The sequence below is a fragment of the Mustela lutreola genome, chromosome 1 (genome assembly GCF_030435805.1).
Source record: "Mustela lutreola isolate mMusLut2 chromosome 1, mMusLut2.pri, whole genome shotgun sequence".
Classification (NCBI taxonomy): Eukaryota; Metazoa; Chordata; class Mammalia; order Carnivora; family Mustelidae; genus Mustela; species Mustela lutreola.
In genome coordinates, this window is record NC_081290.1 from 219169248 (window position 1) to 219182955 (window position 13708).

Sequence of the window (13708 nt, forward strand, 5' to 3'; positions counted from 1 at the left end):
GGAGAGGCGCGCTGTCCGTCCCGCCCCGCCACCGCCCAGCGAACCTCCAGCGCCGCGGAGGGCTGGGGCGGTGAGAACCGCGCGGTGCTGGGTGCTGGCGGTGTTCGCCCAGACGCAGAGAGGACGCGGCCGGCGCCGGCTAGGGGCGAGGGGGCTCTCCGCCTGCAGCCATGACCCTCGCAGTCTGTCCTTTGGCCTCCGCCACGGGCGTCTAATATCCCACACAGTCGCGCGCAGCTGCCGGAGACCCGTCCGCTGCCCCTTCTTCGCCCTTGGCGCCTTATCACACTCCCTTCCCGGGAGCTGGGAGCAACGCGGGCAGCCGGCGCCTCCGTGCAAGCTGGGGGTGTCTGCTGGACCACCTCCCGCCGCCGCCGCTGCCGCCCCCGGCTCTGGCCATGGCCCGGCGGGGCGCAGTGCCGAGCGTCCTGGGGGCGCCCGGGGGCGTCGATCTCAGTCTGAGGCTGCTGCTGCTGTTGCTGCTGCTCCTGGAGCCAGCGCGGGGCTTCGGGGACGAGGAGGAGCGGCGCTGCGACCCCATCCGCATCTCCATGTGCCAGAACCTGGGCTACAACGTGACCAAGATGCCCAACCTGGTGGGGCACGAGCTGCAGACAGACGCGGAGCTGCAGCTGACAACTTTCACGCCGCTCATCCAGTACGGCTGCTCCAGCCAGCTGCAGGTGGGCGCCCCCACCCCCACCCCTAGCGGGACGAGACCCCTTGGGCAGGGACGCCCCAAGCTAACTCCGTGGAGCCCTTGCCAAGCCAAACCCCGTGCCCCCTTCCAAGGCTGAAGGGTAAAACTATCCTGGAAAAGTGATTTCCCCCCCCACCCCCACTTTTCTGTCCCTTCTCAGGGACTGGAAGCCAAAACGTTGTGTAAGTCATCTGGCCTGCGAAAGAACCCACTCTTACACCCCGCCCTTCCGTTTTTCTCCCCTGCTCACCCGTGTCTAGCCAAGCCCCTAACCCCAGTGGAGCTGAGGGTTATCTTTGCCAAGGATTCTGGCGGCTCGGTGGGCGAGTCCCCAGCAGGGCAGCCAGCTGCAACTAAGACTTGGAAGGAGAGATAAGGAGCCGGGAACTTCTCCCTCTCAGACCTTCTTTCTCCCTCATATTTTGGGGTGGCTTACTAAATGAAGCCCCCCTGTCGTGTTTTCTGCGGAGCGGCCCCTCCTCGCGTCGTCCCGCATGACTTTAAAGGTCATGCAGGAAGGAATGGTTGGGTGGCTTGAGAGCGTTTTGATCCTCAGGGTTGAGGGCAGGTTTAGGATTTGGCGGAGAGAAAACACAGTTTGGGGAAAAGGTGATAGTGTGTGGTCTAGCTCCAGGAAGGTAATTTGCATATTGGAAGGTTTTTTTTTTTTCCAGTCATTAAAAATTTTAAAGCTTCTGTAATGATAGGGAAAATGTTCAACCTACAGTAGGTAAAGAAATAATTTGCATATACAGGGTAATTATAATCTTAAAAAACCAACAACCCATTCATTTTTTTTAAAAAAAGGAACTAAAAGAGATTTTTTTTTTAAACGTTAGCACTGGTTGTGTTTTGGTTGGTGAGGCTCTGAGTGAGTTTTAGAAATTTAGACAAGAGAACTTGGGAAGAAAAACAGAGGGTAGTTGTCCAGGCTGAAAGCTTCAGAAATCCGTGGTTCTGGTTATAGCTTCCAAGAGATAAGAAACAGGCAGGCAGCTTACTTAGTAGGTGTGTGTTTTTACACAGGTCATTTCAAAAAGTTGGACTGTGGTTTCAGAAAGATGGTCGGGATTAGACCTGTTGCTGCTGAAACACTCCCTTTGGAGTGTTCAGAACTTTAGAACTAGGTTATAAAAGCTTCAGAAATGATCCGCTAGCTCTCAGTTTGGAAACAGCACATATCCTGACATCAGTGGCAATTTTGTTGGAGAAACAGCTTTTGCAGGGATATATATTTTTAATTACATGTATCCTGGGGAAGCAGCCAGGCTGTTTTGAAGGACAGGACTGGATCCCTTTACATGCTGGAAAATAGTGACTTGTAACTCTAGACTTCATAGACAACATCTGTAAGGAGCCAAGCCGACTGTTTATCAATGCTGGAGGAATTGAGGACAGCAACTGGACTCTGTCCTGCTGGTACTGCTGTTCCAGAGATCTCACATTTATATTTTCCTATTATGCTTCATTATTATTCATTGAGGAAATCTGGCCAAACAAAGCCCTGGTGACCAGAGACCCCAACCTGCACCCCATCCTTGGGTCCACCAGTGTCTCAATTAGGACATTTTCTGTTTCAGTATGGGACTGATTAACAAAATAAATTTGAAGGGATAAAGTAGAGAAAAGAGAGAATATAAATAGGAGAAAAGCCAGATCTGTAATTTTTTTTACATTTATTTTTATGGTGATAAAGAAGTGAGGACCAAAATTACCCCATCACTGGAATGACTCATCATTTGATTAGTCTGTTCAGCTCTTTGAAAGAGGGAGACACAAAGTCAAGTCCTAAGGTTTATTTTCTTAAGCGTTATGCAAAAAAGGGGTGATGTAATTCTTCAGGTCCTTTTTATATATTTATTTATTGACAGTCTCCGGGAAAGGATTGCTAGAACCCAGGAAGCAAAGCGTGCATGCGATGGATTTTTTTAATCACCCTAGTCTGAGGTCAGAGTAAACAGAGTCCCTATAGCTGGTTTAAAAGTCGATACGTACTTTTGCCTGGAAGCATTCAACTCCGCTTCGTGCAAGCATTTGGTCAGACTTCCAAGTCATTGTTTTCTTTGTTCATTTCATTACTTTTCCAGTTCTTCCTTTGTTCGGTTTACGTGCCAATGTGCACAGAGAAGATCAACATCCCCATCGGCCCGTGTGGCGGCATGTGTCTTTCGGTCAAGAGGCGCTGTGAACCCGTCCTGAAGGAATTTGGCTTTGCCTGGCCCGAGAGCCTGAACTGCAGCAAATTCCCACCCCAGAATGACCACAACCACATGTGCATGGAAGGGCCGGGTGATGAGGAGGTGCCTTTACCTCACAAAACCCCCCTCCAGCCTGGGGAAGAGTGCCACTCCGTAGGCACCAACTCGGATCAGTACATCTGGGTGAAAAGGAGCCTGAACTGTGTTCTCAAGTGTGGCTATGATGCTGGCTTGTACAGCCGCTCGGCCAAGGAGTTCACGGATATCTGGATGGCCGTGTGGGCCAGCCTGTGCTTCATCTCCACCGCATTCACTGTGCTCACCTTCCTGATCGATTCCTCCAGGTTCTCCTACCCTGAGCGCCCCATCATATTTCTCAGTATGTGCTATAATATTTATAGCATTGCTTATATTGTCAGGCTGACCGTAGGCCGGGAAAGGATATCCTGCGATTTTGAAGAGGCAGCAGAACCTGTTCTCATCCAAGAAGGACTTAAGAACACAGGATGTGCAATCATTTTCTTGCTGATGTACTTTTTTGGAATGGCCAGTTCCATCTGGTGGGTTATTCTGACGCTCACTTGGTTTTTGGCCGCGGGACTCAAATGGGGTCACGAGGCCATCGAGATGCACAGCTCTTATTTCCACATTGCTGCCTGGGCCATCCCTGCTGTGAAAACCATTGTCATCTTGATTATGAGACTGGTGGATGCAGACGAACTGACCGGCCTGTGCTACGTCGGGAACCAAAACCTCGATGCCCTCACAGGCTTTGTGGTGGCTCCCCTCTTCACGTATTTGGTGATTGGAACCCTGTTTATCGCTGCTGGTTTAGTGGCCTTGTTCAAAATTCGATCCAATCTGCAAAAGGATGGGACAAAGACAGACAAGTTGGAAAGGCTGATGGTTAAGATCGGGGTCTTCTCCGTCCTGTACACGGTGCCTGCCACATGTGTGATTGCCTGCTATTTCTATGAAATCTCCAACTGGGCGCTCTTCCGGTATTCTGCAGATGACTCCAATATGGCGGTGGAGATGTTGAAGATTTTTATGTCTTTGCTGGTGGGCATCACCTCAGGCATGTGGATTTGGTCTGCCAAGACTCTGCACACCTGGCAGAAGTGTTCTAACAGATTGGTGAATTCTGGGAAGGTAAAGAGAGAAAAGCGAGGGAACGGTTGGGTGAAGCCTGGGAAAGGCAACGAAACTGTGGTATAAGGCTACCTGGGCCCCACGCTTTCCAAATTTTGAAGGTGGGGGGAATGCTAGCATTTGGGTGCAAGTGCGACTAAAAGTTTCCTGCAGTGTATCTCAGTTTGAGCGAACTGGCAACACGTCAGTGACCCCTATAAGCCACCGCCACCTGCCCGTCCCCCGCCCGCCACTCCCCTGCATCATAAAAGGAATGATTTTGCTGCAGACTTTGGAACGATCCAAAATGGAAAAGCCAGTTAGAGGCTTTCGAAGCTGTGAAAAATCAAAACATTGATCACTTTAGCAGGTCGCAGCTTGGAGCGTGGAGGTCCTGTCTTGATTCCAGGAGGGTCCAGGGCGATACTGCTTTTCCCTGCAGAGTGAGATCTGGGCTGTGAGTAGGTAACTCGCAGGGAGAAATATTAACTTTTTTAACCCTTAAAATCTTAAATACTAACTGGGTCTTTCAGATAGCAAAGCAATCTCTAAACACTGGAGACACTGGGTTCAGACAAGTGTTACAAGAGTTTTATAGTTGGGCTGATCTAACATAAACAATTTCTGTGGTGTGCTGTCTGCTGTTTAGGGCTTTGTGGATTGCTCTCCCAAGAGGTGGTGTCAGAACCTTTCAGTGCCTTTGTCATAAAACAGAATTGTTTGAAAAAAACAAAAGTACTGTACAAACACACGTAAGGTATCCAGTGGATTTTTCTTCTGTCTCTTCCTCTTAAATTTCAACATCCCTGTTGTAGGCTGCTGCTGTTTTCTTCGTTTTGCGTTAATGACTCAAAATAGGTATTTTTATAGGATTTTTTCTTTTTCTTTTTTTTTTCTTTTTGCACAGCAGCATGCCTAATGAGGGGGAAAGTAAGGGTGATTCACTTTCTGACAATCATTTAATTCAGAGGAAAATGAGATTTATCAAGTCGACTTACCTTACCGACCCCGGAGACCTGTTGCATTGAGCAATGGGGACTTAATATATTTTACTTTGTGTGATTGCATCTATGCAGACGCCAGTCTGGAAGAGCTAAAATGTTAAGTTTCTTGGCAACTTTGCATTCACACAGATTAGCTGTGTAATTTGTGTGTGTCAATTACAATTAAAAGCACATTCTTGGACCATGACATAATAGTATACTCAACTGACTTTAAAACCATGGTCAGCTTGCATTCTCAGAATGATAGTGCCTTTCTTTTCTTTAGCGTAAGAATGTTATCAGTCTAGTCTATGACCACCATGAAGACTTTTCTGTTCTGTAGAGAGAACTAAGGACAGCTACTCCAACTATTCGGTGCAGAATTGTTTCCTAGTAATTGGCAAAGGCTCCTTACAAGATTTCATTGGAGGCAGTGTGGCCTGGAGTATTTATATGGTGCTTAATGAATCTCCAGGATTCCAGCCAGGAGCTAGGTTGGTTAGTAGGGAATAAAGTGTAGACCATATGAAGTGAACTGCAAACTCTTAACAACACAGGTCTTAATTGCCTTTTGCAGGGGTATCCAGAGCTTTTAAAAGTTATGCTTTATGTTCCTCACAATGGGGTACCCCCCTAGCAGCCTCTCAAAAAGTTGCAATTCTTTTAAAATTGTAACTGGACTCTCTCTTAACCTGCCTTAGGCCTTCTAATCGCCAGATCTCTGGGACAAATGGTTGACAATGTCACAGGTCCTTGTAGCTCATACCTATTTTGCTTCAGCAACTACTTTGCAATGACTCACTTATTATTTATTCATGCCCCACCCCACCCCCTCTTTCAGAAACAGGTAGGAAAACTCTTTTATCACATTTCTTTGTGGAAAAACATTTCCAGGGACTCAGATTCCCTAATAGGTGGTCAGATTCTGGAAATACATGTGTCCTTTCCCATCCTTTTTGAGCTGTGGTTTGACACTTTTTTTTCTTTGTTTTTTGGGGCTCCTGAGCCATCTGAGGTAAAGATGCATAGAAGATCTGTTGTGTATTTTGGAAGGGAAAGTCTCAGGGCTCTGAGCACAGATGCTGACTGGGTGTGGAGGGTCCCTGGTGTGTGTGTGTGTGTGTGTGTGTGTGCGCGTGCCGTGCCCCAGTACCTTGGCTGGACTCCGGGTCAGGGTTCCAGGAGCATGAGAAATGATCCCCAGAAGGGCCCGTTGAACTCCATCTGAGACTGTGTCGCCTCTGGAATACAAATGTGAACTCCCTGTGCTGCTTGCAGACAGTTCCCAGAGCTGCCCAGGGCCGTGGAGCGTTCACCCAGGGGCAGGGCCTGCCCTTACTCACGCTCCGCTCCAGCGTCCTGGGAGTTGCGCCGAGACTCAGGCCCAGGAAGGGGAAGAAGGACGGTGCAGCCGGGGCACTGGCCTCACTTTATGACTGTAGGCCTCTGTCAGGCGCTTGTGTTTCTGATGGCTCAGTGATCGTGTGACCCAGGTGGCACCCGGCAGAGGGCCAGGCACAGAGTAGGTGCTCGATATCTGTGAGAAATGAAATAATAAGAGTAAGAGGGCTTGGGTGAACCGATCCGCCTGAGTTCGAAAACAAACATGTCCCTTCTGCAAATGTCTGGCCTTCTCGGGGGGGAAAGTCCATTTGACCGGAAGTGGCCCTCGGTGCAGCCAGGATTAGGAGCCCTAGCTGTGTCACAGGGCTGTGGGCCTTTCCTTTCACATTCCAGACAATGGAGAGTGTTTACAGTTTCAGGAAAAGAGCTTTGTGGCTGCGGTCAGTTACGAGTTACCTTGATGTGACTGCATCACCTCTTCAGCTGGTATCTGTTTAAAAAAAAAAGTCAATTATTAGCACATTTGTGAGTGCCCACTCTGTGTAAAGCCCCGTTGTTAGGCACCTTTGGGGCCGTGGAGGAGTGCAGGCTTTGTCTTCCCCACTGGCCCGGACTGAGGATGTGCCTGGGTCTGCCGAGTGTTGCTCTTGGTTTTGGGGGAGGAAGACGGCCCTCTGTATCACGGTCTCCCACCCATCAACCACTTCCTGGGTTTTTCTGCCTTTCCTGTCTCTATCATCCCTCCCCACGATTCCCCTGCTCGTCAGCTCCAGGGGTTTTGACAGGATGCCTCAGCCCAGTTTCATGACCAGCTCTGTGGAGATCCCCCAGGAAAACACTGAACATTAGCCGAAAGGATGTGCGCTCCCACACCTCGTGGGGATGGGGGGGCAGGCCGCTCAGGGCTCGGGGTGTTTTGTGTGACGCGTGCAGGGGAATCTGAGGACATCTTGCTAGGGAAAAGGTTAGGGCTGGGTTTTTTTGAAATCTAGAATAAGTAGGGATGATTGTAGCTTCTCCCAAAATGCCCTGGCCTCTGGAGATTTTACTCAACAGGGGCCCAGGGCACCTCTGTCCACCCTCCGCTCTGGCAAGCCCCTCTTTCTCTTCGCAAAGGCCACCCTTCAGGGCCGAGGAGCACAGGGTAGGGTGGAACTGGCTAGAACCGTCTGGTTGAGCTACTTGGTTGATTCATATCCTTTTCCTCCCATTTCCTGAACTCTGAGAAGACTTCTGAGCCGCCAATTTGCTCAGGGTCCTGAAACCACAGAAGGCAGTCCCGCTATATCTTTCCCTGAGATGCTCTCTGACTTCCTCTCCGCAGTCACTCCCTCACCTGCACCCTCCAACCCAGGATCAGGACAACTTCTGTGTTGACGTTCTGAATTGTGACTTTACCAGCACCCTGAGCTCTGTCTTCTCTGGTGCCCTCCCACCCCCCAGCCGCCCCCGTCACTGAATTCAGGCCTTACTGTGTTAGCAATGGAGCTGGGACCTGAGGACACGGAGGAGCTCGCCAGCCTCAGCCCTGGAGCACAGACTTGGTTTACCGGGATGTCACCAGGCTGGTGTGGCCTGTGGCTTCTGGGGAGGTAGCCCTAGCAGCAGTCAGTGGGGAGAGCCATAGAGCACGGACTTTGGAAGGAGCCCCCAGGATTGAGCTATGTCCTGATTTTCATTCTGTGATGGGAGGGATTGGAGGGAGTTGCCTTTCTAGCCAGTTACATCCAGTCACTGGACTCGAACGGTTCTGGGTGTCCTTTTATTGTATTTGGGTTGAGTCCTCCTCTGATTTGCCTAATGTTGGGCGAAGGACCCAGGTTATCATTTTCCTCTGGGCCTAGGTCATAGATCTTGGAATCTCCTAGAAGAGCATTTTGCTTCTTCCAAGGATCAGATACCAGAGCCTTAAATAATGGATTTTGTTTCCCTGTGGCCTGCTCAGAGCTCTCTGTTGCTGCATCTTGCCACGCGCATGTGCTGTCATGGCCCGCTGACTCTCCCCGAGAGGGAAGTGAACCCTGACCCTCTCCAACAGGCCTCTTCCCCTCCGGTGGCCCATTTGCCCTGTAGCAGCCTGTTCCTGTTTCTGATTTATCTTACTTCCCTTCTTCTTCTCTGCACCGGTGAATTCCCCGTATTTGCCCAGGCAGTTGGGAGAGGGCCATGTCCTCTAGGCTTTGGTGGCTCCTTGATCTCCTGCCATATTCAGTATCTGACCACTGTCCTCTCAGAAGAGCTTCTGAGAAGAGGGACGGGAGCAACTCTGCTCCCCGAAGACTGGTCTATCTTCTCCCCGAAGATGTGCTCCTCTCCACTCATGGGCTTGGGCTCCAACCTGGTTGTGTGCTTTGGGAGGGGGAGGCCACTCTCTTGCTGTCTTCCCCGCTGGGGCATCTAGGTGGTTCTGAATTTTTTCCTACCTCACAGGGATGTTGTGAGACTTGCAAAGGTCTGAGGATGAAAGGCCCCTTGAGTGCTTTGCAGGAAAGGTGGAGTCAGTGTCAAGCGTGATTTGTGAAGAGACGAACTGGGACTCACCATCCTTGTGCAGCAGGCAGGCCATGCATGCCCTGTGGCCTGTCCTTGGATCCCGTGCCACCCTGCAACTCCAGCCACCTTGAGGCCAACCCGGGGGGCTTCCAGATGTTCGACATAGAGGTACCAGGCACCTGCTACACTTGCCCTCGTGAACTGCTGAATGTCAAAGGAAATGGACCCTGCTTTTAAGGATGTACAAACGTGTGTCTGCATTGATGTCTGTACTGTAAATTTCTAATTTATCACTGTACAAAAAAAATAAACTTTGCTATTTAATTTTTGTATTAAAGGAAAATAAAGTTTTGTTTATTAACTGGTCTGAGATGTGGCGTGTTCCTCAAGGTGCAGCAGAGCTCCCAGGAGGCACACCTTCCCAGCAGCATGAACGAGAAATTTGGGTCTGTAGGGAAGATTGAGAGGCTCTTTCTGAGAGCCTCTTTGTTTCTTTTTTTGCTGGTGCTATTTTTCCCCTCTGGGATTTCTCCTGGGTCAGTAAACCCCCAAGGTCCAAGGTCAACAGAATTTATTGCTCTCGTGGTCATCAGTATCACTGAAATCGTCACATGATGCTTTGGAGGAAACCGTAGTTCCCAAGCCGTGACACCTCTTTCTGGTGTCTCCACTAGGCGTGGCTATTTTTAGTATACTTTCCAAGCTCCTCTGACTTAATCTGGTGGCTTAAAAGTTTTTTGTTATCACCACGAGCGCCTCAGGGGTCTTTAAAAAGGGCAGGAGGGATTCTTTTTTTTTTTTTTTTTTAAACATTTTCATTAAAATTGTTTTCTTCCTGATTCCCCAACAGTCATTTTTGTGTAATAGATACGGGAGTATGTCATGTCAGTCAATCAGGATGATCATTTCCTTAGTTAATTTTATAAATGGAGTGGCCTATGTCTCCATATCCATAAGTCACCAGATGAAGCAAATTCATAGCTTTTACCAGAACACTTCATGGGAGCAAATAATAAGGACCACACAGACGCAGATGCAAGGGGAACCCTTCCCATTGGAGATGTCTGCTGATGGCCCAGGAGAGAACATCAGCCCTCCTGGTTTGCCTTTAAATTACTTTCCACACCCTGGTTTCCCCTGAATACCACCCTGTTTTGGTGTAAGGAAAAAGCCCAGGGAAGAAGATCTGTAATACTATTCTCCTTCATTGCAGATTGCTATTGTACTTTTATCTGAAACCATAAATGAAGGAAGGTATGTAATTTAAATTCTCTTCCCTGTAAGACAGGCTGTGTTTCTCATTTCATTACCTACCCATTAAGTAGTTAGGAAGTTAAGGAGAAGTCAACACAATCTGGAATGAATTCATAATTGCACTGGAGGAACACTTTCCACATGAAAATAGTTTTACATTTACATGATTTCATCTTATTCTCATGGCATCTTTAAAGTAAGCCCGGACAGGCATCATCTTGTTTAAGGAAGAACTGAAACTTAGGGCAAGGGACTTGCCCAGGGAGTTAGCAGGTTGGACAGCCTGGTCTTCTCACACCCAGACCATGGATTTTTGTTGTGGTCTTACACACAGTGGTGAGTGGGTGTGTTCACCCAAAAGACATGTTGAAGTTCTACCCCCTATACCTGTGAATGTGAACTTATTTGGAACTAGGATCTTCACAGACTTAATCAGGTTAAAGCGACCTCATACCCCATTTGGGTAGGCTTTCGTTCAGTGGCTGGCGTCCTTATAGTAAGGGGGCAGTTTGAACACAGACACTGAGAGGAGAGATCGCCTCATGAAGGCGGAGGGACAGATGAGGGTGATGCAGCTACCCGCCGGGCCAGAAATCCCAAGGATGGTCAGTCCCCGAAAGCTAAGAGGGAGCAGGAACGGTTCTTCATCCGAGCCTCCAATGGCAAGCCTGCCGACACCTTGACTGTGGACCTCTAGACTCTTAACTGCACAAGAATACATTTCTGGGTCTGAAACCACCCAGTTTGTGACCATTGGTTATGGCAGCCCTAGGAAATGAAAACATACTCGATTCCTCTGATTCCTTCCACCCCTGCAAACTGTTTGGTGGGAATGGGTAAATGTTTTGGCAGGCAACTCTCTCAATAATGAGAGCTGGCCATGAGCTTCTGTTGTTTAAGGATTATGCAGCATAAATCACTGAGGCAAGTTTCTTTATCTGCAAACTGGACACCTCTAGAATCAACCCCATGATCCCTGACACTCAGCTAGCTCGAACTGGTCTTGGCTGGTCTCCGACCCACCCACCCACCCCCAATGGGAGCTCTGTGTGCAGGGCCAGGACCTTGACTGGAATGTGGCCCAAGGGTTTTTAGCATTTCTGTCCTGAGAACTGATTTTTTTCTTTCCCATTTTAGCTTTCACATGCAATCATAATTTTAAAGTTGAGCTCACTCTTGACTAGAGAGGTCAGCCTCGGCTTCCTGTCTTCGGAGGTTCTGTGAACAGAAACAAACCGCACTTGGAGAAGGCGGTCATCCTCTCTCCGTTTTCCTTCTCAAAGCAGCAGGGTTGGAGGAATGGGACCATCTCGCTAGATGTTGTGAAAACGTTGGACACGCAAAGGTATATTCCAGAAGGCTTTCGAAATGGGCCTTGGTCCCACCTGAAATTCCTAAAATCATCCTGTCTTCTCTCTCAGCTTATTCTCAGGCTAAGAGAAGCCACACATTCACCTGCCCTCCCACCAAGGATTCCAATGTCTCACTCCCAGGAGAGAGAAAAAAGATTTTAAAGAACTTGCTACATTTCACCTCAGTGTCCCAATATTTATTAGCCTCCCACGTGGTTTCCTCTCAGTCCTTGATCCTGTTTTCACCCACCAGCGTGTTTAATCTCCTGGCGCACTCACCTTCTCAGTGCCTTTCTTTTTAAGAGATAAAGGGATTGGCTCTCCAAGTTTTCTAAAATGCCTGAACGTTGCATTATTTCACAGGGTAGGAGGCTAAAGGGTGGAGTATAAAGCCATGAGATGGAACTGATAAATCACAGAGAACAATCCGATCACGCTTTGCCTCTCACTCTCTGGCTTTTTCATAGGTGTTTCCCCTTGCCTAGAATGCCCCTTCCATCTTTCTTCAAAGAGGAAAGTTGTGTCTGTTCTTCATTCAAGACTCAAGTCTTAGAGCATCTCTTCTGGGAAGACTTCCTTGACTCTCCTCCTTACACTTCTGGCCTTTTATTCCGACCATAGTCGACTCTAAGCCCCTGTGCTGCCAATGCTGGGTGCCATCACGGCACTATGGGTCATGGTCTCGTCATGTGTCCATCTCCCCACTGGACTGATATCCCTGGAGGTGACTGGGTGCCCAAAGCTGCCTGCCTGTGTGACCTCGGGGTCTGGCCCTCGCTGTGCCTGACATAGGGCACGAGTCACCAGAATGTCTATGGAAAGAAGACAGGAGGGAGGCAGAGCTTTAAAACTGTGTTAGTTAGGGGCTGGGGGTGGGGGGTTGGTGACCAATGTAACCAGCATAGGAAAGAAATCAAAGCTAACATGAGCCATCACATAGGCAGGACTTTCTGGAAAGACGCTCTGGCAAAATTCTCAAAGAAAATTCTCTAGTCTCAAAGGCAGTTTTGAGAATGATCACCTACCCCCTGTGCTGCTTATTTTTAGTTGTCTTTCTTTCCTCCTTTTTCCCTCCTTCCCCTCCCTAGCAGCATTTGCTGCGAGCCTACTGTTTGTAGAATACTGGGCCAGGCCGGGAGAGGGAGAGATGCAGTGCTTGTAAAATGCCGCCAAAGACAAAGTCCAACCCAGAGTCCAAAAGTGCAGATGACAAAACAGAGAAAGAATTCAGCTGTTATTAACAAGCTTAAAACTCCAAACCTGGAAAAACAAATCCTCTACTGCTTAGTAAATATTTGTTGAATAGCTGAATGAGGGCCCATCATGCACCAGCCACTGTCCTGGGAGAGCCCTGCAGGGGACACCAAGATAAATAAGATACAGCGTCTCCCTCCAGAAGTTCATCGGCTGTACAGCATGTCTCCGTCTATCCCTACCCCCTGAAGGATCCGTGATACTCTTCTTAGGGCATTTGCTATGTAATTTTTCCTTAACCGATGTTCTAGGACCTTGCTGGTTTCGCTTGCAAAGAACAGCTCTGAGTACCGAGTACAATGAGAAAGCGTTCGTCACACTGTTGTCTCATTCAATCCCGAACATGACACTTCTGCCTCAATAGGTAAATGTGTAGGGAGGCAGGAGGAAGAGGAGAGAGGAAGGAGTGGGTCCCAGAGACCAACACTCTTAAGATTTGGTCTGCTCATCACAAGCACTGGCTGATCGGCTGGTTTCAGTATGTAAAAAAATAAAACATAAAACATACCCCTGAGGGGTGCCTGGGTGGCTTAGTTAATCAGCTGCCTTCGGCTCAGGTCACGATCCCAGAGTCGTGGGATCGAGTCCTGCATCTGACTCCTTGTCAGCGGGGAGTCTGCTTCTCCCTCTGCCGGCAGCTCCCCTGGCTTGTGCTCTCTCTCTAAGAGATAAAATCATTAAAAAACAAACCCAGAATGTACCCATGATGTGCCACGGAAGGCATCGAGTCATCAGAATGGGTCACCACCCACCCCTGAGCATCTTTTCCAGCCCCCGTGTAACTCTGGATTATTTGCTCTGAAAGGACCGCTGTGCAGGTGGCTCTGCCTTGTGTCCTCCGAGCCGCGTTCCCTCGCTTCTCTCCTGTCGTAATTCCATAAATCCAAAGAGTGGAAGTGTAAAAAGGCATGTGTTCAATCCCCATTTCCTCGTTCACCGGGAGGGAGAGGAATAAACGTGCCCATCAGCGTGCGGAGGAGAGTGGCCCGGGGTGCAGGA

At 49.0% G+C, this 13708-nt stretch overlaps 1 protein-coding gene across 1 annotated transcript; it reads left to right on the forward strand.

Annotated features, from left to right (window-relative positions):
* Nucleotides 1-219: 219 nt before the first annotated feature.
* On the forward strand, nt 220-9214 carry FZD4 (frizzled class receptor 4). The gene is made up of 2 exons (XM_059187072.1): nt 220-683; nt 2788-9214. Exons 1-2 carry the CDS (start codon nt 399-401, stop codon nt 4114-4116), a joined length of 1614 nt encoding a protein of 537 aa, XP_059043055.1. The 5' UTR covers nt 220-398; the 3' UTR covers nt 4117-9214.
* Nucleotides 9215-13708: the final 4494 nt, after the last annotated feature.